We start from the raw sequence: 23,885 nt of genomic DNA on the forward strand, positions 1-23,885 counted from the left end.
TATTTTTTTTGTGTAAATGAAAACGCACTGAAAACTAAATCAAATGACTAGAGAAAATATTTTTCAAACTTCTGATAGGATGGGTTCGAACTTTATTTTTCGGTTGTGACGTTTCAGGACCAATCAGTTGTTTGAATAGGAGTTTTGACACTCATCCAAAAAAAAGTTCTTCTTAAAAATGAAATATTTAATACAATTTTGAAATTTACTACAATGCTAAGCGTTTTATGCCTTATTTAAACTAGTTATTTGTAATACAAGGACCCTAAGTGGCGCTTTTTTGCCGAGTGTGAAAGTTGCAGTGCGTGTTGGATTGAGGCGTAGACGAGGCGAGTACTGCAATTCACACGAGGCAAATTGACATTTAAGGACCGGCTGTTGTACACTATTTTTTATCACACCAGTCAATCATAACTGCAAATAGTTTGCATAGAAAGTCCTAATCTGAACACCCACGAGGGTCCAGAGACGGAGTCCGATAATATGCATGGGGTAAGAACTTCATACTAAAATACCCTAAGTAAAAATTGTACAGACTGTGTTAAAAATAGCTGTTTTTTGTATCGTTCGCAGTAACTAAAATCGCACTAATGATGGCGGTGTGATAAAAAAAATATTATTTGAAATTCATGCAAGTTCGACATTTCTTTTGATTTCCCCTTCCATTCATGTAAAAGTATAAAAATATATTCATTTTTTTTTTATACGGTAATAATATTTCCATTGAATTTAAATTATCAGTACACTTGTGGCAGAGGAAGGGACAATCAAGTAATATGCGCAAGTATGCTGGTCTCGAGGCGCCATTGCATTTTTATTGTACATGCGGATGGCTTGTATGTACGTGATTTGCAAGTAAGTTTCTATTAAAATAGTTCAACTTAGATTGAAATAATTTTCTCGTTTTTCAAATGAATTTATTCTTATTTTCAGAGCTCAAATGGCGTTTATGTGAACGGCAATCGAATATTAAGAGACACAAAAATAAATGAGCACGACGTTATAGGAATCGGTGTTCCCGACGTGAACCCACAGGCACAGGATTGCTTCGCCTACACTCTAACTGTGGTTCGTTTTCTAACTTTATTTTACAATCTATCCTTATCTACAAACAATCTACATGAGCTACTTAAATCACATGATTTACTTTGAACTAATCCATTTTATTTCAGGAAGATGGGAATGCACAGTTAGAATTATTTGACTTAAATCTCCTTCTACGTCATTTTATCGGGCAATGAGATTATTATTTATTGACTAAAAATAACTGATAAGTTCAAACAACACTGTTTATCAAACGTGGTTTTTTAAACTGTCATTTTTTAATAGTGCCCTTAACAATATAATAGTAAAAGGGTGTCCGAATATTCTGGTTTTTAGTTTCGCGAAGTAGTAAACATATTTTTTTTCGATGCGCGCTCGAAATATTCAAGTACTCGAATACCTAAGGTCCCAAAAAAGGAAATTGCACGATTCCTATTGAAACTGGGTCTCGGTAGTGTAGTGTTAACACTAAGTAATGACTAAAGTTCAAAAGAAATAAAGTTATAAGATACTGCTATAATATTTTAAATATACCATTTTGTCATCTAAAGAATAAGATTATGTAAGTGATATTAGTAAATTACAAGCTCCCTATCGGTAGAAATTGTCAGCCTGTATGCAATCACCGAGCGAACGATCGAAACAGGTAAAGTCAAAAAGTAAAGTCAGAAGAGATTTTTTATTTGCATCGCTTGCTTTGTTAAAAAAAATGTTACCTTTTTTCACAGTTTTTTTTGTATTAAAAACCGTATTTTTTTAGAGTCAATTCGCAATTATGTAGCCAATCCTTAATAAAAATGGCAATTTTTTCACCCAGCTTGTAGGGGAGTCTTCCGCAGAAGCTCGGAAAGCGCGGTATTTTTCCGGACTAAATTATTAGAAGAAATTACAATTTTTATGAAATGTTGACATACATCAATGGGAGCGGGGAAAACTCTCCTACACGCTGAAAAAAATAGCCAATTTTATTAAGAATTGGCCACATTATTGCGAGTTGATTCTAAAAAAACACGGGGTTTTCAATGAAAAAAACTGAGAAGAAAGTAATTGTTTTCTTAAACAAAACAAGCGATGCAACCTGACTTGGACAATAGTGTTACCCGTTACGAGCGTTCGTCTGGATCTTGCATCCCAGCCCTCAATTCATTGTACGTAATATTACACTAGTAATTTTACTAGTAGGACATTGCATCACTATTAATCCTTTAAGGCAGTTTTCTGCGAGCTGGATGAATATTCATTTTTTTTTATTCATCAACTTAATAATTAGAAATTTTGTTCCTTTACGGAAAATTGAGATTTTAAGTAAATTGAGATTTTAAGATTTTTTAAAGATGGAATTAATTTTAAATCAGACTATGAGTCATTTTGCTATCGCAAAACCGATTGCCGACGAAATATCTTCTCTTTTAAAGCATATAAAACAAGATGAATTTGATGAGTTCGACACAAAGTGACGAAAGAGATTTTTGTTAAGAAAATAAAAATTTAAGCTTTAGAACGAAAAAATAACACAAGGTGCGACAAAAGTCTACAGAAGTAAATTATTTCTCTGAAAAAGATTAAAAAATAAATAGACTTCTTTTTAAACGTTTCATTTTCCAAAGTTGTGCTAAAAAAGGAATAAAACCCGTATAAATTTAAATGTTTTTCTAAAGCAATCGCAGGCTAGCATAAAACTGTATCATTAAAACAAAAAACAATTTTGATCTGTATTTGGCAAATAAACGAGATAGATTCTAAGACATGTTGACGAGACGTTTGAATATCACGCGCATAAAAGTTTACACCCTGGGAGCTAATCTTCTTTTTTAAATTGAAAAGTAGATTTTTGAGAACGTTTCTTTTTTCTCGTTAAAAATTGTAAACATGTAGCTTATGCCCATTTATTGTACTGTCCTTCAAATAATTTCCCATTTTTTAATTTTGGGCTTTGAATGAACAATTTTGGAAACAGCGTTCTAAATTTTCAATCTTTTTACTGTACCCTGGGCAAAAATCAAGATCATTGACTACTGGGCCATCTAGTAAAAATTTGGTAAATTAAAGGTTTTTCATAAACAACCATTTTGTCTAATTAATATTGTTATCCCACATATTATTCTACCCTAATCAGCAATGTTTGATGATTCATAATTAAAGAATTTAAAGTTTTGAGCAATTTAAATTGAAAATTTAAAAATGAAAAACTCCTATATAATTAAAAAGTTTAAGGTGGTGTTATATAGTTTCAAGTTTGAATCGTGTAAAACATTAAAATTATAAGTGGAAAGCCTTAACTAAATAATTGTTAGTGGGAAACATTATTTTAAAAGTGAAGCAATTTCAGATCAAAACTTTATAAATTACACTCAACAATTTTATTCACAAACATCAAAATTTTACAGGATAGTAAAAAATATTAAAATTTTTGCAATTTATAATTTAAAAATATAAATTATTTACTTTCTTTATCTTTGTAAAAACCACAAAACACTGTTAATAATTTCTCTGTGTATCCACGCGTTCTGATTATTTCTAAAATTGGTTTGAAGATATTTTCATAAAGATGAAATTTAAAGTGAAGATTGAACTAAATTTAAGATTTAATTGACTGGAAATTTAAAGATAAATAATATTTCTAACAGGGTAACGATGAGGATCTCAGGCGACTTTCAGACGACGCAGTGGTGCCAAACATTCCAATCAAAGTGGAAAGCGACAGCGAAGCCGATCTTGAAATGCAGAATCAGCAGATTGGCGGTTCATTTAAACGACCAGCCGAACTGAGTAACAGCATTCCATCGAAGAAGCTAAAGCTCGGGGCCAATAATCCGTACCCGAATCCCATTGGACGTGATTTAAATCGCACTAATGGTAATTTAACCACAAATAATAATCCGCTTAAAATACATCTAATGGCGACGATTATACGCACTCATATACGCAACAAAAGAAAGTCCCTGTCGAAGGGCTAACTAGTTCAAAATTTCTGATAACTGCCACGTCTTTAACAGTGACCAAAAACATTTAAAATTAAATAGAGACTAGAGAATCGACTGATATATTTTAGTGTAAAATAAATTCTCGACTTTTTATTTTGGTCTTTATATAGTAGGAAATCTATTTCTACTGATAATCTGCTCGCTTTTTAATTATTGTTTTTAGCAGAGTAAAGTAAATAATTTCTACTTTATTCGTTTCAAATTGTATAAAAAAGTGCCTGATAGATTTGCATTAGTAAAAATAGCAAAAATGTGCAAGTTTGGTATTTTTTTATGTTAATGATAATAGGACTGAATTGCATTGAAAAATGAAATATGACTAAGCTTTTTTCTAATGTTGAAAATAAGAAACATATTCGATTGTGTGATACTATCTATAATATGAGATAGTTTAATATGATCAATTTAAGATAATATTTTTTAGATATTCAATAGAATTTATTTAATTTCCCGCTTATATTTGATAAGAAAGTCATTGTTAGCAGATAAAGGTAGGTGCAAATGATAAAAGTTGAAATATCAGATACTATTAAAGCATTTGTCAAAATAGTCGCGTGGGTTATTTAATCCCTAAACGATATTTCCTTCCTATAATTTAAATATTTAGCTTACAAATTGTAGCATTAAAAGCGAAATAGAGAGTCGCCAAATTTTTAATAATCGGGGGAAAGTAAGACAGTACAGAAAAATTATGAATCTACAAAATACAGTGTCGACCAAGATATTAGGCATTTTAATGTGGCGTAACCGTGCGCCGGTTAAATCAATTTCCAAGAGAGCAATATCGTTTTGTGGTCCAGCGAACATTAATAACACAGGCAATTCCACATAAATAATTTTTTGACGCTTAAGTAGTAACAATAACTGGATAACTAACAAAATAGACATTTTTCAGCGGAGCGAAAAAGAATTCTGTAAAATTGCATTGGGGCCAAAAAGTTTGATTGAAAAAAGTTATCTAGTTTCGAAAAAATGGATAGGGAAATTGACAATCTCAAAGTTGCATTAAACTAAAATTGGAGCATTTTCAGCTGTAGATTTTGATAAAAAATTAAATATGTGGTTCAGATATAAAATAAAAACATGATCCTTATGGGTAAATAAAGTTTAGTGAAAACAAGTTAGTCAATTCCGAGAAAGAAGTCGACTGAGCATTCTAAGATTAAAATTTGATGCGTTTTCAAAATCGTCTTTGTATAGCGATTGAATATCGAATTTTTTGAAAGCATATAAACATGATTCCGAGAAATGGATATTCTGAATGAGAATAAAAAAGGTTATATCCACTAAAAATTCTTTTCCTAGAAAATTAAAATTGAATATCACAGTGTGGCAGACATTTTTGCTTAAAATTAGCATATATATATTGTATCAAAACAAGAAAATTTGAAGAAATCCTTTTATCAAAAAATTGATTTGATTATTTAATAATTTTTTATGTTATATAAACCTATTTTAGATAAAAATGTTGGATATCGAGTTTTGTACTGTTGGTATGACTAGTGTGAGTACTATTGAAAGTCACTGCTAAATTTGCAACATGATTACATGTTTAAAGAAATAGAAATACACTTTTTTAAACACCCTTTGCAATCTTATGAAGTTCCGCGTCGAATGACTCCTAATAGAGATATTTTTGACGTGAGAAGTTGTTTTTTTTTTTAATCAAGAATTTCTGGAATTTTGTTCCTGGACTTCAACTTGTGGCATGAGTTAGGAGAGATTAAGTAAAAATTTGAAATTTATATCACAGACTTTGAAGTTTTATCTTCAATTTAAGCTCATGAAACTCAAAAAACCTTCACATGTTCCCGAGATATGACTAAAAATGTTCAAGCATGCTGCGTCGAATTTCTGTTGTTTCATGTATTAGAGCTATTAAAGTTTTTAAAAAGTTTTATGAGTTTAAATTGAGGATAAGACTTCAAAGATATAAATTTATAGTATATAATATAATATATAATTTATAAAAGTGTAAATTTCAGATATTTCCTAAAACTTTCCTAGGTCATGCCATGAGTTGAATATAGGTACGCAATTCGAGAAATTCTCAAATTTTGTTGAAAAAATCCTCATCTGGTATATTCTCTTCGAATGGCAAACAAATGCTCTATAAGTTTTCTAACCGGTTTTTAAAAAAGGTTATCTCTTTTTCTTTGAACGAGTAATCATGTTTAAAAGTCAGCAGTGATTTTTAATAGTATTCGCACACGTTGTACCGAAAATTTTCGTTGGTGGTGTACATTGTACATACAACTTGACTTCGATTAAGCCGCTGCATCGATTTCTAATATCTTCGATGTTAATAATAATTGTATGAATATTTAAAAAAGAAATTCGTATATTTTAAAACGATATCAAAACATAACTTTTAAACCTATGGACATAGGAAACACGGGACTAGGCATGCCATCCTAACTTGGGCGAGCGGGGTTGAATCCACGGGGGGAGGGGGAATTCCATGAGTGGAGAAGGCCGCCATCTTACGATGTGCCATTTGATTATGCGCACGAGCATTTTTGCCGACAAACTGTGCATGAAAATATAAAAATGTGGGCGTTGCCATGTTTGTCGCGGGACATGAAAAGGTGGCGGACCTCCCCCCTCATTGCATCACCCCCGAAATGGCAAGCCTAGTCCCTTGTTTCCTATGTCCATGTTTAAACCCATATAATACTTACCTACTTCCTACATTACCGAAATTTTTTCGCAGTAGCTCATGTCCGCACGAATTGAGATATCGAGTTGAAAATTTGTGAAATGAAATAAGAAGTTCCTCAGCAAGCCCGGTTTAACCAATAGGCTTATGTAAGCTATTAACTAGGGGCTCCATGAAGTCGAGGTTGTCGTTTTTTGGTAAATTTAAGTTGAGTTAAATGAGTGCAAAGTGAATCAGGGGAAAACCAGCTTTGGAATTATATGAAATACGGTTTATTGTTATTTTCCGTAAATGAAAAATAAAATTTCAGTATTTCAATAAAATCGGAGGTGGGAGTAATAGCATAGGGGTGCCATTTTATTAAATTCGGCCATGTTTCTGAGGAAAGTTTTAAAACTTTTTGAAACTTCTAACATAACAGCGGTTAGAAAACCCATTTATGAAGAAAAATGTCCTGCATATTTCTTCAATTCATTTGATTGTTAACACAAAAAATTAAGAATTACGTTGAAAAATGAAAAAAATTAAAATTATGCCCCCTTTTTTAAAATACTGATTCCACAGCAATTAGTTCGAAAATGTTGGAATACTCAAAAGTCAGAATAGAAATTTGTGGTTCTTTACTTCAAGGATTTTTTTCTTCAAAAAATGACAAGAGATAAAGGATACTTCTTTTTGGATCTATTTCGGCTTTGATATAGAAGTTCGTATTCAAAGGTTTATATTCAATAAGTTATTACACATTTATGAACTCCCACAATTTGAAATACTAAATCTGTAGCGATTTTAAATAAAATCATGAGGTAATTTGTTTATTAATAATGTAAAGCTTCACTATGAAATAGGCATCAGCTACTTTAACATAAAATATTAAATCTTTGTACTATAAACAACAATTAAAATTTTGAAAAGTTGGCGGAGTCCACCCATAAAATAAATAAACCTAATAATAAAATAAACCTAATACTTATCTTAACTTACTATTTTTGAACATATTTTCGGTGAGCCCATCCATAAAAAAAATCTTTCCGGCGCCCTTGGAAAGAGCCCATGACACTTCCGAAGAACCATCTTTCGTACTATTTGTAAGGATACAATACATTTGTACCAAACAAATAAACAAAGAATAGGGTTTCAGAAAATTCCTTGCAATAAACAAAAACAATTTTCTATTCTGACAGATTTTTTTTCTGTAATCGAAGTTTTCTAGAAATTAATGACTTATAAAGAAGTGTAATATTACAAAAAAGATGTCAGTTTTAGAGTAGACCAAATTTTTAAAAAAATTTTTGCTGTGAAATCAATACTTTAACCAAAAGAAGCACAATTGTAATTTCTCAACACAATTCTCAATTTTCTGTATTAACAATCGACAGAATTAAACAATGATTTAGGTAATATTTCTTCGTAAATGGGCTTGTTAACCTGATGCTATGTTAGAAGTTTTAAAAAAATCTGAAATTGCACGAGTGTATATCTCGTAACTGTTCAATTTATGGGAAGGGGAGGGTGCTAATCTTACTATTTCGTAATCAATACGTATATATTGGCCATTACCACGCTAATTGAACTGTTTTGGGAGAAAATGTTATAAATTTCTGTATTAAAAAAAAAACGAAGTGCCATGCTACATAGGCAAATGTCAAGCATACTGAGAATCACCAAGTAAAAAACACAAGTCTTCGACTCGACTTCCATGCTGGTGTAGAATAGAGTTCATTAGGTTATCGTTCATTCAATTCGAATGTACCATTGCATCGTAATTATACAGAAGTCTCTGTCTCTCTCTGGCGAGCATCGAGCTCAATTCTTGTGGTAGGCCTACAGCAAGAAAATAGAAAAGGTCAGCCAAGACGCCAGACACCACATGGTACCCTGACACCGCCTTAAGTCCTTGAATTTCTAGAAATACCAAATAAAAACTTAAAGTTTTTCCAAAAATAAAAAATTGTATAATCCTAAAAAGGTAGGACCAAACCCACGTTCCTTAGTGCCTTTTATTTAATTTTACAATTTTTAACTTGATATCTCAATTTGTGTGAACGTGGTTTGTTGCGAAAAATATTGATATATTAGGAATGGGGTAAGTATTACATGGCCTTTATTACTTTAAACCAATTTCTGAATTTAGTAATTTATAAGTAATTTTTTACCTAATTGTTGAAAAAATATTGTTTTCTAAATTAATGGATAACACTATAAATTGCTTACAAAACAAGAACGAAATAATCATAAACTTTTGTTTAATATCAAAGGTTCAGGTTTTAAAAAGTCAACTGACTATTTGATAAATCTTTGTTCAAAGAATTATTATCACGAAAAAATGTATTTTTAAAAAATATCTATGTAACTTTCGAGAATGCAATATTAGTATTGATGGTATTGTTTGAATTTAAAACAAAAATTAATAACTGAAATATTTTTAAAAAAATCTGAACATAAATCATAAATAAGTAAAGGTATTTGATTATTTATTTATTATCATCGTTCATGAAAATCGTATTGTTTTTAAAAACTTGTGCAAAGTAATGAGAAAAAAGTTAAGTTAAACAAAGGATTTGTTAAATAAATAATTTTTTAATGTATAAAGTTTCTTCATAAAAAATAATATTGTCTCCTTTAAATGATACCGTAAAATGGGACTAAGCGGCGCGTCTAGGAAAGACCGGCTCACTCGCAACTTTATTTTTTATAATCAATTATCTCTTTCCTTGAAGAGCCTATTTCATTATTACCGATTGTTTTCTTTTTCGCAAATGCTAAGCTTTATTTTAAAACTTTTTTGTACACTTTCGTTAGCTATAACTAATAAAAAGTAAAAAAAATTCAACTCATAACTTGTAGAAGTTTCTGGAAATTTGTGCAATGGATCATATTTTCTAGCACCCGTGAAAGATTTATGTAAGCTTCCACATGAACACATGATATTTTTTGTCCTTCAGGATGATTTTTGTAAGAATGTTGGGGGGGGGGGGGGGGGGGGGGGGGGGGTTGTAGTACTTCACGAGGATGGATGGTAAAGTTCGTTAAAAAAAACTACTTAATTTTTTAGGAAAACCCATTTTTATTTTTCAACTTAGTCTTCTTTTAGTCTTATGCACTTCGTTAGATGCTGCTCCAGTTTGTTGATCTCTTCTGAAAAATAGGATTTTCCATTTCTTTATATGTCACGTGCGCCGAAGAAAGGAGGCTTACTCTAAAAAAAATCGAAATCAAGGTTTTTACACATTTCGACAGTTTTTTAGCTGCTCTTGTTAATTAAACCATCGGAAAAAACATCCGAGCGTTATTATTGCTAATAATTGAGTTCTTAGGTACCCGAGTAATGGGGCTTTGGCTCGAGAGCTTGAGATTCCGTGAAACATCTCCCACCACTCACCATACCATGTATGCGTCTCATCTATACCCCGTCCGTGAGCCGCGTCTACGACCTATCTCCTTCCATTAGAATGTAGTGGCAAGTGGAGAGGGAAGATTTCGTAAGTCTTCTCTCTCTCCTAAAACTCCAGGCTATCGGGTCGACTACAACCGGTCGTCCTGAAAAATCTCACTTTTCAGAGAAAGCCCCCTTTCTTCGGCGCACGTCACATATTGGGAGAAAGGTAGTAATCCCAGGGAGCCAAATCTGGACCATATGGGGCATGCTCCATGAATTGAAATCCTAAATCTAGCAATTTTGCGGCCTCAACCGCACAGTGAGCTAGTCCATGATCATGCTTGAACATGAATTTTTTGTGGGTGAGTCGTTGACTTTTTCTGCAGTTTGGTTTTAAAAAGGTCTAATAACGATGCATAGTGTACACCTTAATCTTTTTCAAACAGTCGTTGAAGGTCATTTCTTCCAAATCCCAAAAGATAGTCGCAATAACCTTCCCGGCTGAAGGAACGGTCTTCGCCTTCTTTGGGGCAGATTCCTCTTTGGCAGTCCATTGTTTGGATTGTTCCTTAGTCTCAGACATGTAGTGGTGTATCTATTTTGCAGTCTAAGTATCGTAACGACGCGTGAAATCCCATGGGTTCCGCTCAAATAGCTGCAAAACCTCCTTGGAACACGTAACACGATTTCGTTTTTGGTAATCTGTGAGTAATCGCGGCAAACATCTTACGGATAGCTTTATTACGTCTAAATGTTGATGCAAAACCTTTATTTACCCGTTCCTTTTGGAATTCCATAGCACCAGCAGTCTCAGGCAGCTTCACTCTGCCATATCGTGGATTCAAAAGGGTGTCCAGAACGGCGTCATATGATCACTTTGAAAGTTTTATCCAGTTTTATTCCAGTTTTTATGCTCAAAATATATTTAATTTTTCGCGAGTTCATTTTGATCCCAACAAAGCCCAGTGTTTAAAAACTTTTTTTCTCATGGGCGCAAAAAATAAAAGTTAATTACAGGGATATATTAAAACATGATTATTTCGTGTAGAATAGAAGCATCAATACCTAATTTAAATTTTTTCTTGAACTTTATTGTAAACCCCTCAAAACGAACCGGTTAGTCCCATTTTATGGCATCAGCTATAAAAGTGGTTGATCCAATAAAAAAACAGGATTCATATTCAGCCACAGCTGAATATGAATAAGTAATAAATATTGAGTAATAAATGTAAAATAAGTACGAGTTATAGTGATTACCACCCGAAATCCCCGAAGCGGCGAAAAATGCGTCTTTATATTTACTTTACGACAAAAGTTGAAATTCCTGACTTATTATTTTAAATTATTTAGAACAGACATGCCCAAGCTGAAGAAGTTCCCGCCAGCCACACATGTTTTGCGCTTACCACTATTTCGGCTGGAGAGCGAGAGTGGTGGTAGACGCGTGCCTAGATTTTAATTATTTTAATTCAGCATGTTTACATTTGTTTTCAAAGAATGTAATTCAAAGGAGAATTGTGCAAAGTATTTATGTCGGCAAACTTTCAACATTATTCTCATCATCACTCACCTGTAAAACTTTCTCTTTTTTTACAGCATTCCTACAGTAAAATATACCTGACTGCTATATAAAACAATAGTCTGCCTCAAAATATTACCTGTCTTGATGATGAGCAGGTAGGACGGTGAAAACTGTAAACGGCAACCTAAACCCCGGCTTAAGGTCTTAAAACTTAAGAGACTTAAAGTAAATTTTTTAACTTAAACATATCAACGTAGTATGCTCAAGTTTAATTTCGTATATTGTATTTAATACATATAATATTTAGTTTTAGTAGAACATATCTGAATTTATTGATACGGAATAGGATTCAGATTTTTTTATTATATTTCATTTCTGTAACGTACATTTCTACCTCGTACATGATGTTAATAAATTGTTATACTGCAAAAAATATCATCCAATATTTCTATACATCATATGCACAATGTAAAAAACGGCGATACTAAAATATTCAACAATGCACATTTGTACAAAAAAGAAAAACTTTGTACAATTCTCTTTTTAATTACAGTTATTGTCAAAAAATTTAAAAATACTAAAATAAAATAATTAAAACTCTAGTCACTATTACAAATTGATATTGAAACGTTGGTCGCCCCAAGCACCCTGTCAAATATTTCGTATCTGTGGTGCTGCTTGGGTCTGAGAGGAGAGTGCTAAGCACGCGTCTACTACCACTCTCGTTCTCCAGCCGAAATAGTGGTTAGCGCAAAACATGTGTAGCCAGCGGAAATTTCTCCAGGTTGGGCATGTCTGATTTATGTCTGATGGGCATGGCGCTTTCCAAACTTTTTTTTTGCAGTTTTCAGGGAGGGGCAGGGCCTCCACCCTACCATTTTTTTCCCTCTACTAGAACACAAGGGGGATACTTGACTGTGGGTCATGCGGGAGGTTTCATGCTTCACACGAAAGAATTAGAGTCGGTTGAGAAAAATTCATATGTGTTAAACTGTTAATAAATTAAATTTTAATTAGTTGAATCAATTTCCTAATCTGATTTTAAGCAAATGAAAAGAAAGTTGATGAAAATCGGTTAATATCTTCAATGCCAGTTAACAGTTCTTGAAATTTTGCATGTACTTAAAGATGTGCTTAATTACTCGAAATGTTAACCGATTTTCATCAACTTTTTTTTCATTTTCTTAAAATTACATCAGGCAAATGATTCAGATAATTAGAATTGAATTGGGCCACGTCTTTAGGATTTTAGTTATTGAAACAGCCTTAAATCGCATGACAATGAAAGGGTTCTCATAGCGGGGGGGCTGCCGAGGAGCTGGGCCCTGGCTGGCTTCTCCCCTAGGGGGCTGCCCGGCCCGGGGTGGCTTCCCCCGACCGTGGTCGGGCCGCCGACCGTCGGCACTAGTTTGGGAATCGCTGATTTAGAAGATACTCGTATTTGTTTGAAGTCCCCCCTCTTCCGACGAAGTCATGCCCCTCGCTCCTATTGGGGTTTTACCCTATGGGCCCCGTGAAAGGTTCGCCCCTGAACCTCAAACCGACTAATTTTAAAATCGAACTTCTGATGCACGCAATGTGCTAAGATTCTTTTATCTGAATGCAGAGATTTTGCATAAAACACTATCATAAATTATAAACTTTTTAATTATCATTTTATTAATATGTGGCCGCCCGCGAAGAAAGGGACCTAATACGGAAAAATACACCTATATGTGATAGTTTTGCATTTGCTCTTTTATGACAAAAAATATTATTTTTATACTTAAAAAATTTGAATTGTTCAACTGCAAAGTGAGGGCCTCCTATCATCCGTATGCACTTAATTATTAAAGTAGCCAAATAGCTTCTCACTAAATTAATAAATTAACATTATTTGTCGCTCTTTCTGCTCTAAAACTAAAACTGAAACTAAAGAATCAGGATAAGAAATATTTCTTTTTTCTTCAATTTATATATATTTGATAGCTAATGTCTCTTAAGCGAGAAAAAAGTTGATATCTTTACTATTTTATTCGAAATCTACACAAAAAATTCATTATTGTAATTGAATTGCAAATAATACCATTTTTTCAGTTTTTTTACAATTATTAAAATAAATATTGTTTTCAGGTTTGGATCCAGTTCCAAGCACAAGTTTTGGTGATGATCTTATGTTAAGTCCAAGCTGTGATGCAGATCCGATACCAAGGATAAGATTATGTACAGATCCGGCATCAAACAAAAATTTCGCGATCGTTCCATCTATCAATGTCAATTCGGTAAAGCCAGATCCGGACAACGATGAAATTCAGATTATAGGAATCTGTTCCCTTGCTGAGAAAAATTGCTCAGACGCGACAGAAGAAAACTGGTCCGCAACTCACTGTAATGGAGAGTCAAACAGAAATTTGCCAAAAACTCAAATTGCGAAAATGTTTAAAAAATCGGATGAAAAGAGTACAGAGACTGTAAGCAAATCTAATGAAAGTCAGAAAGAAATAAAACAAGCATACGAAAGTCAAATTAAACCTTGTAAAATTATGATTACAAGTATACAATCCATCCTACTGAACAGTTCGTTAGACAGAAGTCTACAAAGTATTAGAGGGAATAATCTGGTCAACAAAAACCGTTTACAAAACAAAGAGACTGAAACAAGTAGTCGCAGATCTTCTGATCCAAAAGACACTCTCAGTTCCAATTCTAGAAAGGAAGCCGATTCGAACTACACAGATCCAAAACTAAATCATTCAATTCAACCAATTGTTCAGCCTGAACCAAAAAATAAGAACTTGTGTGAGCCAGGACCAGCAATAGAACAATCAAATAAGGAAAACATGCACTATGGACAAGTGCCAAATGGTCATATTTCTGCCATAAGTAATGTAAAAATCAAAGAAGAACCTTTGAATAAGGGTACCGATAGTATTAATGTCTCCAAATGTGATAAATTCGTGACCAAAGAATCTTTTAGCAAAGTTCGACGATCGAAGAAAACGAAGGAGCCTACGGAAACGAACTATGAGTCCGATGAGGACCTGTTCGTCGTAGCTGAAGTCAAAAACAGTGAGAGTTCCAATTACAAGGAGAATCCGACTGAACCTGCTTCTCCCGCATCTTCCTTAAACTTAATGTGTATTAAAGAAGAACCTAAGACTGATTCATTAAGTCATCTGGAAGATCAAAAGACTTCCACATCTTTTCCAATAAAGTTAAAGCCGGTGAAAGAAGAGCCAAAGTTCAATTATTCCGAAGTCGACATCGTTTGCCTGAGCTCGGACGATGAAGATGCGGACTGTTTTCCTTGTTCCCAACTCTTTGATTCAGTAGAGAAAGAACAGATTGTTAAAGAAAAAACAACCAATGAAGGTGAAAATGAAGTACCCGAGACTCGTGAGGAAGATGACGTGATTCTGCTTTCAGACAGTGATGATGATCATGAGAGCACATGGTTTCATAGACTTTTCAACAGCCAGGTTTATAAACCGAGTCAAGATTTCTGTGTGAAAACTGAACCTAGGAAAGCCGAAGAAACATATGAGGCTGATGAATTCGGTATCGATGCACTTTTTGGAATAGAAGAAGATGGAGATGACCACCCTGAGCTTGACACTTTGTGGAAGGATAAACTTCCTGAGACCGAAGTACGTTTCTTCTCTTTTCTAACGCTTTTTTTTTGCGTCGTGTTTTTATGTGTGATTGAAATATTAATGTTTGCGCGTCCTTTTGAAGAGCATTTTCTTATAAGTAAATATTAGTAGTGCGCAAAATGACTTCTGATCGGGTTCGCTTTTTTTTATATAAATTTTTCATATCTCTAGTAATGACAGTGGATTCAATTTTTGACTGCGAATTTAATAACTTTTTAGTTCAAAAACTTTTGCTGTACTGTCCAGGAGTATGAAGACACCTACAAAACTAGCGATTAAAAACATGCACTCACTTCACGCAGGACGCCTCCGAAAATAATAAGATAGAATAATTTATAAAAACGCTTTGGCAAGGTTATTGAATTCCGCGTCAAATGATCCTCATATAAAGTATTTTTGATAAATAAAATCTGAGTTATTCAGTAAAAAAGGCCAGTCTAATTTCTAGAATTATCATAAAAAATTCAAGCACCAGTAAACATTTTTATTTTCTTCATTTCGTCTTGAATATGGGTTTTCTTGGCTCATTTTTCGTGGTTCAAATTAAAAATTTTTTAAAAAATTTTTCCAGGAGTTTGAGTTTAGTTATGAAAATAGGCCAAAGTTTTAATTTGAAAGTAAATTTTGATTGCTGAAAATTAAAAAATTGTTAGCGTTCAGTTACCCCGTTCTCAGCTTTCCTAGAACTCCAACACCTCCAACACTCTTTAAAAAATATGGTTTGAGATTTAATTATAATTTCCAATATATATATATATATATATTTCAATCCTCTGATTTTTGAAAAAGTCTAACATATATTTTAATTTTAGCAACCGGATGACGATGTGTGGAACGAAAACATTCAATCTCAAGAGACTGCTGCCGAAGAAGCGAGATTATTCGAGAAACGTTCTTCATCAAAAGTCGCAGTTGAAACGGAAAAGAAGATTTTCAAATCAATTGTTGACAAACCACAGGAATATGCAAAAGCTAGTCGCACTGAATCAGAACTAAAAACAATTAAATCGTCAAAGAAGTTAAGAAAAATGGATGTTGTTTACACTGAGAAAAAAGAGGATACTTACTTGGAAGACATATCCTCTGAAGAGGATATCATTTCACGCGAATCGAGTGCCATACAATCAGAGAAGCTTCAGCAGAGTATCAAAAACTTTAAAGACTCCTGCGCAAGGCGAGAAAGTTCAAACGCTGCACGTAGAAAAAAAGAATTATCAGAAAACAAAAAAGATTCAGAAAGTTCACGAAAATCTAAGAAACTCTTTGAAAACGAGAAGGAGCGCCGAAGAGACTCAAGAGATGTGCGAGAAAGGCCAAGGCAATTAGAGAACGACAGAGAAATTAGAGTAGCCGATGGAAATAAAGAAACATTAAAGACTTCTGAGAAAATCGATGGCGAAAGGCGAAGAGGTGCTGATGAAAATCGAGAAGCACGAAAAGTTCATGGAGAGGTTAAAGAACGACAAAGAAATTCGTTTGATCGAGAAAGGAGAAGAGATTCTGTCGACAATCGACAAGGGCGAAGACCTTGCGATGAGTCCAGAGAGAAGAAAAAGAACGAAGCCAATCGGGAGAAGAAAAAAGAAGAAACGAGTAGAGAATACAAACGAGATAATGAAAAAAGTCGTGGGAAGAAAACTGATCACGAGGTTAGCCGAGATAAAAATAAGGAAAATGAAGAAAAGCGATCGAGGAGAAAGCAGGATGAGGAGAACCAGAAAAGAAAGGACCTCGAAATGAAACAAAAAAGAAAGGAGGATGAAATGAATCAAGAAAGGAAAAAACTCTGTCAAGGTGATCAGAAGAAATCTTCTGAATTTGAAAGGAAGAACATTTCTGAGGACGAAACTTTTGAGAACGGTTCGCACAGGACGAAAATCGACAGCGTTGACTTACAAAGGAGAAGAAGTAGCGATGAAGCAAGCAAAAGACTATTTGATTACGGTCCATCGAAGCCTAAGAACATGACGGATGAGGTGCAGAAACTCGATAAAACCTTCGGGAATATTACGCGAACAAAATCATTAAGTTTAGGTAAGACTAGGGAAGAAGCTTCAATTAAGCGGAAGGAACCCGATCTTTCGATAAACACCAGTGAAGCCAGTTTAAAGAAACAAAAATGTTTTGACATGGAATTGCAACACATCGAAGCAGAAGCAACAGCTTTAGCAATACAAAACAAAATTCCGCAAAGAAAAAGACCACCAGTCATAGCTCCTCATCACATGCCGACAGGTAGGAGGCGAGGCCATATAAATTTATCTTCTTCAAAAAACAACGATTACGTGGAAGCTGATTCTTCGAAAGGAGATTTCCAGAATGAAGCTCAAAAGGTCGAACCAAAAAATAATCTTTCACCCGAAAGAATTTCTGCAAAAAGTCGCAGATCAAGAAATAAGCGACATCAACCAGCACCTTCTTCAAGGGAAGAAAGAGAGCGAAAGGCTATGGAAAGAAAAGAGAAATTAAAACAAGTCGAATTGGACAAGAAGGCAAATCTTGAAGAGGCCCCTCTTCCGGTTCGTCCTAGAGCGGCCGCAAAAGCTAAAGTAACTGCAAAAACTCGCCAGGATCTGCTTATTGAACAACAGGTGCAGCCGATTGCTCATTGTTCGAAATCGAACCCTGAAGTGGAAAATCTGAGGGTTTCTTTCAATAAGATAGATGATATTTGTCAGAAAAAATATGAATCTCATCACCACCTGGAAAGAAGGCCTAATACGGAAAAAGAAGCAAAAGAGAACAAAGAGAATCTTCAAGAGTTACCTTTTGCAAATTTTGAACAAATTTCTCCCGGAGATTTGATTGAATTTGATCAAGAGATTATTAAAGAATATGATGATTCAAAACTCACGGATGCTACGAATAACATAAATGTTAGATATAATGATGTTGGTCTGAATATTATTAATGGTAATCAAATAACTTTCAGAAAAAGTTGCCTGGCTCCAATTTCTATTAATGGTACTAAAAAGAAAAATGAAAGAAAAGTACGTTTTGATGATAATTTAAATACTACTCGTATATATGAAATCGAAGCTAAACATTCTCTGAATAGAGTTGTTGGAAAAGATGCTCCAATAAACCGAAACAAGCCTCCATGTCAATATAAGCTGGACGAATATTTGTCACGCATTTTCGACTGGAACCCAGCGTGGCTTGAGGTAAACACAAACACACACACACACGTCGGGGAATATCCTGCAAGGGGGAAATCTCCAGGATATCTGGGATGTCTAATGGACGTTTCTGGAATATTCAAATCTACCAAGAGTAGCATACTAAGATTTTTGTATATCCTAATTGGGACATTTGAATATTCCAAAAACGTCCCATAGCCATCCTGGATATTCAGATTGCTGCCTTACAGGGTATCGGACGGGTTATCCATGGGAGATTAATGGGATTTAATGAGATATCCCGGTATATACCATTGTTGTGAGGGTTAATAGATCTTAAACGAATTACAGGAACAAAAGACGCTAACGCACGAGCCACCTGTATACAAGAGAGACATGTTACGTATTATGAAGAATCGTTACAATTCTTTTGAGGAATATTGTAACTACCTGCGGCCGCTTCTCCTCTTGGAGATTTGGAATACTCTTACTAAAGAAAGCGAGTGTGATGAGAAAAAGTATAAGTATGTTCTGCATTATTTTTCATAACATTACAATTCTTTTTCGTTTCAGAATCCATGCGAAAATTTCCGAGTGTTGATGCAAATGTCTGCGATGTGGTGATTTGCATCCGTGTGATGTTTAAGTCCTCCGTCTGCAACTACGCAAATGACCTTGTGTAATTCAGCAACAATGATTTCAATATCTATGCGTGACGTACGTGTATGTGCACGACTTTGTATCCGCACATGACCTAAATTACCATGCGCCATAATGCTAATGTTCTTGCATAACGTTGGATATGTCCGCGTGTGATTTAGCGTGTGTCGGTGAGTTATGATGCAAGTTTCCGTGCATCACTTTAAATTCCATGCGTGATGCTTCGTATGTCTGTCCTTGACAATTTTATTATCTGTTTTTTCAGGTTATCATTCTTAATATTTGAACAGAGCAATAAAACGCGATAGCAGTGCAGTAATTATGTATTGAGCAACGAATGCGGGCATTCGGTGGGCCCGCAAGTGATACTCGTACTATTTTTTTTCGTAAGTGCTTAACAGGCGTTGGGAGGACGGTGGTTTCGGAGGCGAAGCGCCCGAAAGAAGAAAGAACCTACTGATTTATAGGTTGTGTAGTTATTAAAAACAATAGAGACTCGGGATTCCTCGAGTTCTGCTGATTCTTTTTAATACAAAGAGATGAAGAAATATATTTTTTTGCGTGAAAAAATATGTAAGTAAATCTATCAAACGAAATTTTTTTATATGTGCGTAAAAAATGCTAATTTGAACGTCTGTTTAGCAATCGCTAAATGACAAATTCCTCGCGAAGTTATTATTGCAATGTGTTTAATATACTAATTTCAGATGTCCCTGATTATTTTTTCACGCAAAAAATATATTTTTCATGCGAATGGACGCTTCTAGCAATCGCAACTTCGGCAGGTAGATGTACTGCGCTTGGATTAGGATGCTTAAAAGGAACAAGATTCGAAAACCTGTTACCATGGCAATAGTAAGCCGCGCCGAGTTCCTCTTAGGCATAGCTAGCGCAAGCGCAGTCTCTCTAATGCCAAAGTTGGGGGTCACCGTATGCTATCGCCAATTCTTGGTATTTAAAAAATGAATAGAAACTCGGGGAACCCCGACTCTCTATTATTTTTCATAACTACATAACCTATAAACCACCCTTGTTATGCACTTGAAAAAAAGTATCAGTAACTGGTGCGGGGCCGATGATTGTCCAATCGTTGCTCAATATACTATTAACACACTGCAATAATAATTTCGTGGTGAATTTAGCATTTTGTGGTTACTTAACAGATGTTTAAAGTAGCATTTGTTTACGAATGTATAAAAAAACTTATCCTATACCTGTATTATTAACCATCCCATACGAAGCAGTTTTCGTTGTAAAGGAGTATACCATTCCGTAGATGTGATAAACTGTTATCTCAAAATCTGCACTTACTACTCATCTGCCGCCTTGATAAAGACACATATCATCGACAGTTTGACATAATGGTCGCATTGGCATTACGGCGTAAAGGCGAACAGGCCTTATGGGAAAGAGCAGATTTATTATTTTTCGTCTGGACGGCTGTTTTCGGGATGATGCCGATCCCAATTTTATATAATTCTTGTCGGAATAAATGTCCTGGCGACTTGCGCACGGTATACCAGTAAATTTCCGTTAGCGGCGTCACGTCAACGACAACACAGACACGTCATACTTAGAATTCTTATAATATATGCACGGGTCACATTGCTTTATATGGTCTTTACTTTATGCCATAACTCGCTATACTTATGGATCTTGGTTGTATAAGTTGACTGCAAATTTCGGTTAAGTGCACAAGCAGTGTCGATGATGTATAACTCTTCTACATTTTTTTCGCATTACGGCGTCAGGTCGATTGGCTCGGATGTAATGATCTATTTGGATAGTAACATCCTAATATAAGAACTAATCTTCATTTTCTAAAACGGGAATAGGATTGTATATATAGAAAGGCATTTACATTATGTCTGTGTGTATATTCTTTCTGAGCCATTACGTGACAGCAATAAATACAATGTACTCGATAGATTCGTTGGCATCTCCACATAATCGCCACCGGTCAACCACGTTTTGATGTAACACGTGTTTGCGATCACTGCTGGTGCTGACAACCTTGTCCTGTATCGCAATGGTGAATCCTTCCGTTTCTGGTTAAAGAACACCCTTTCTCAACCAAATTTTGGATGCCTCACTATCCACTTCATGTTGATCTATTGTTTTGGGGTGCTCTCCGTGGATATCTTTCTATCTCCGTTATAATTCTTATTCCTCTATAGTTTCTGTCTTGAAATTCAAGGCCTCATCTGAGGCTTTTTCATTTCTACGCGGTTGATTCTGTTTAACTTTTCAAGGTCGGTGTTAGACCATTTGATCATCCCGAAGGAGTATGTGAGGACAGGGATGGCATGGGTGTTGATTGCCCTGAATTTGTTTGCCGAGTTGAGAAAACTCTTCATAATCAATGTGTGTCTCATAGTGAAGGCAGTCGTTAGGCTTGTCTTAACTATCGTATGCTGAATACCCTTAGATTCAAGAATACCCAGATATTTATATGATTCGCCTGCAGCCATTGCCTTGATGTCATTTTCGAACTTGTTCTCTAACTCTGCGCTCCCTAATTCCCCTCTGATTAATTGCACTGTTCTATATTTATCTAGTCGGAACTCCATGTGTATATCATTGGAAAACTGCTTTGTGACATCGATCACTTGCTGCAGTTTCTGGCCTGAACTAACGTACACCTTAAGGTCATCCATGTAAAGAAGATGGGTCACTTGATGACCATCCTCAATATCATGTATTCTGAATCCATGAGACATGCTGTTTAGTGTTTTGCTCCATGGGTTTAACGTTTAAGAGAATTACAGTGCACTAAAGGAGTCTCCTTGAAATATACCCGGCGTAATGCATAACGCTTGCTAGTAGTCAATATATGCCATGTGCAAGTCATGGGCGTCTGGTTTTTTAGGTAACATGTACGTAGTACCCTGGAGCATAAAGCCTGACATCAGATTTGGGTGTTCAATGATTTTCTGAAAACACGTTGCACACTCGTCCGGTACTTGTACCAGCAGTTGTGCACCATGTCCAGACCTGGAGCTTTCCAGTTACTTACCATTTTCAAGACTGCTGAAATATCTAAAGCTGTGATGTTTGTCAGCTGCATTTCAGGGCTTAGACTTACCCTTGATTTCTCTAGTTTGAACCACGCAGTGTTCTAAATGCATCTGTTTATTTTTCTCCAAAACACCCGATCTGTAGTTAGTCATGTCTTTCAATTGAGGGATTTAGTGTTGATGGTTCTTTTGCTTTACACTCAGTTCACGATAGAATCTTTTTCCATCTTTCTGAACGGTTCGAGTTTGTTGTCTTCGTGCACTAATGTTCTTGTACTGACGCAGTCTGGCAGTAAGAACATGGGTTATCAGCTTTCTAGTTCTATTTCCTTTTTTATATTGAGTTAATCGACCCAATTTGCACCTTACTTTGCTGACATCCATATCCAACCTGATCTTCGAAAGTGAATCTCGATCCCTTGCTGGGACAAAGACTGCATTTGAAGGCCTAATTCTGCGGCTTAACGTTCTAACGGTTGCCAAAGCTGAAGAGTATACAAGAGTTTGCACCTCTAACGCAGTTTGTGTTACGTTCAAATGCTTAGGTAAACAGGTGGGATCCGAATCACCAGAACCTTGGTAAAGGTTCATATAAAAATTGCCATAAGTACCGGCTCAGGGATAGAACCCCGGAAGTCTAACGTTAAGTCGGGGCGCCTAACCAACTAAGCCACCGTGACTCTTTATTATTATTATTATAATTCTGAGTCAAGACCGTAAGTGCCCCTGACGCTTGGCTGATCCAGTTACGTCCGCTTGTAAGCCTAAGCGTGACCCTAAAGCTCTCTTTATAGGAAGAGGACCGAAGCCACGCTGTTGGTCCATATTTCTGACACAGTCATGCAGTTATTTCCCGTGAGTGTTAGACGTTTCCCCGCAATCGTGGGGCAGCCATAAAGCTGTTACATCATTCCTTTTGTAAAGACGAAAGAGGGGGGTTTCCGCAAGTCCTATCTTAGATCACTGATACCCAAAGTTTTTATGCCCTATAAACATTTCTGTTAGGACTTTGACTTCGTGCCTCCCGAGCTTGAGTATTTCCTTCGCTCGGTTAAAGTTTAGCTTTGAGCCCAAGAGTGCTTTGGCGTGTCTGCAACCGTATGCCAATCCACACTCATTCTGATGGGTCCAGTGAAAATTTCTCTTGCTACTAGTTATACTAGCCAGTTCGATATCTCGTTGCCCTTGATGCAGATGTGTCCAGGGTAGTCACTCGGTCTTCAGTAGCTAGCTTGTTCAGTGCCTCAAAGCATCCCCATACTAAAAGCTACGTTGTCGTTCCATTCAAGGCCATAATAGCAGTCCTGCTCTCTGAGCAGATACGGATGTTTCTTTTTTTGTTATACTCCTTTGCCTTGTCGGCACCCTGAAGTATAGTTATAACCTCAGATTGTAGAACTGTGGCGCAGGACTACATCGCGACTTGAAGCCCATTCCATTATTTGTACTATATACACCGGCTCATGTATTTTCCTTATTCCTGGAGCCATCTGTAGACCAGTTGTATGCATCATTTGGCAGATGTACCTCGCCGTTAACTCATTCTTTCTTCGTGGATAGGCTGACTCGATACTTCTTATCGAGCAGGTTAGCGAGTGGGAATTTCGTCCCCCTGAGAAAGCTAAGTGTCGGCCTCCTTGAGATGTCAGTTGGGATCCGCAATGCTGTCGAGATCCTTCTGTTGTTTGCTGTATTTAATCTTTAGGCCGCCTTCGGAGCCACGGCTTGGATCACAACCGGGATACTGCTGTATGTTTCTCACGAAGGTTCATCCATAACCAATACGGGGATCTATCGAGTGTTACTATTAAGCACGATCCAGACACTTTGTTGATTACCTAAGTTCGAGGGTTGCCGTGTTCAGAAAATAAT

The 23,885-nt window shown here is 35.5% G+C and overlaps 1 protein-coding gene across 2 annotated transcripts in view; it reads left to right on the plus strand.

Moving 5' to 3' along the window:
- The first annotated feature begins 418 nt into the window (after positions 1-418).
- LOC117168757 (ankyrin repeat domain-containing protein 11-like) overlaps positions 419-23,885 on the plus strand; it is a 29,227-nt gene continuing 5,760 nt past the window's right edge. The window contains exons 1-7 of one of the 2 annotated variants that reach the window (XM_033354510.1): positions 419-492; positions 742-855; positions 934-1,068; positions 3,672-3,900; positions 13,698-15,211; positions 16,030-18,381; positions 18,688-18,860. In XM_033354510.1, the coding sequence (XP_033210401.1) occupies positions 484-492; positions 742-855; positions 934-1,068; positions 3,672-3,900; positions 13,698-15,211; positions 16,030-18,381; positions 18,688-18,860 (4,526 nt within the window). In that variant the 5' untranslated portion in view covers positions 419-483. The remainder of the gene's footprint in view (positions 493-741; positions 856-933; positions 1,069-3,671; positions 3,901-13,697; positions 15,212-16,029; positions 18,382-18,687; positions 18,861-23,885) is intronic. The other variant, XM_033354509.1, reaches the window with a different exon arrangement.

Source organism: Belonocnema kinseyi, chromosome 3, assembly GCF_010883055.1.
Source record: "Belonocnema kinseyi isolate 2016_QV_RU_SX_M_011 chromosome 3, B_treatae_v1, whole genome shotgun sequence".
In the NCBI taxonomy this organism is placed as follows: Eukaryota; Metazoa; Arthropoda; class Insecta; order Hymenoptera; family Cynipidae; genus Belonocnema; species Belonocnema kinseyi.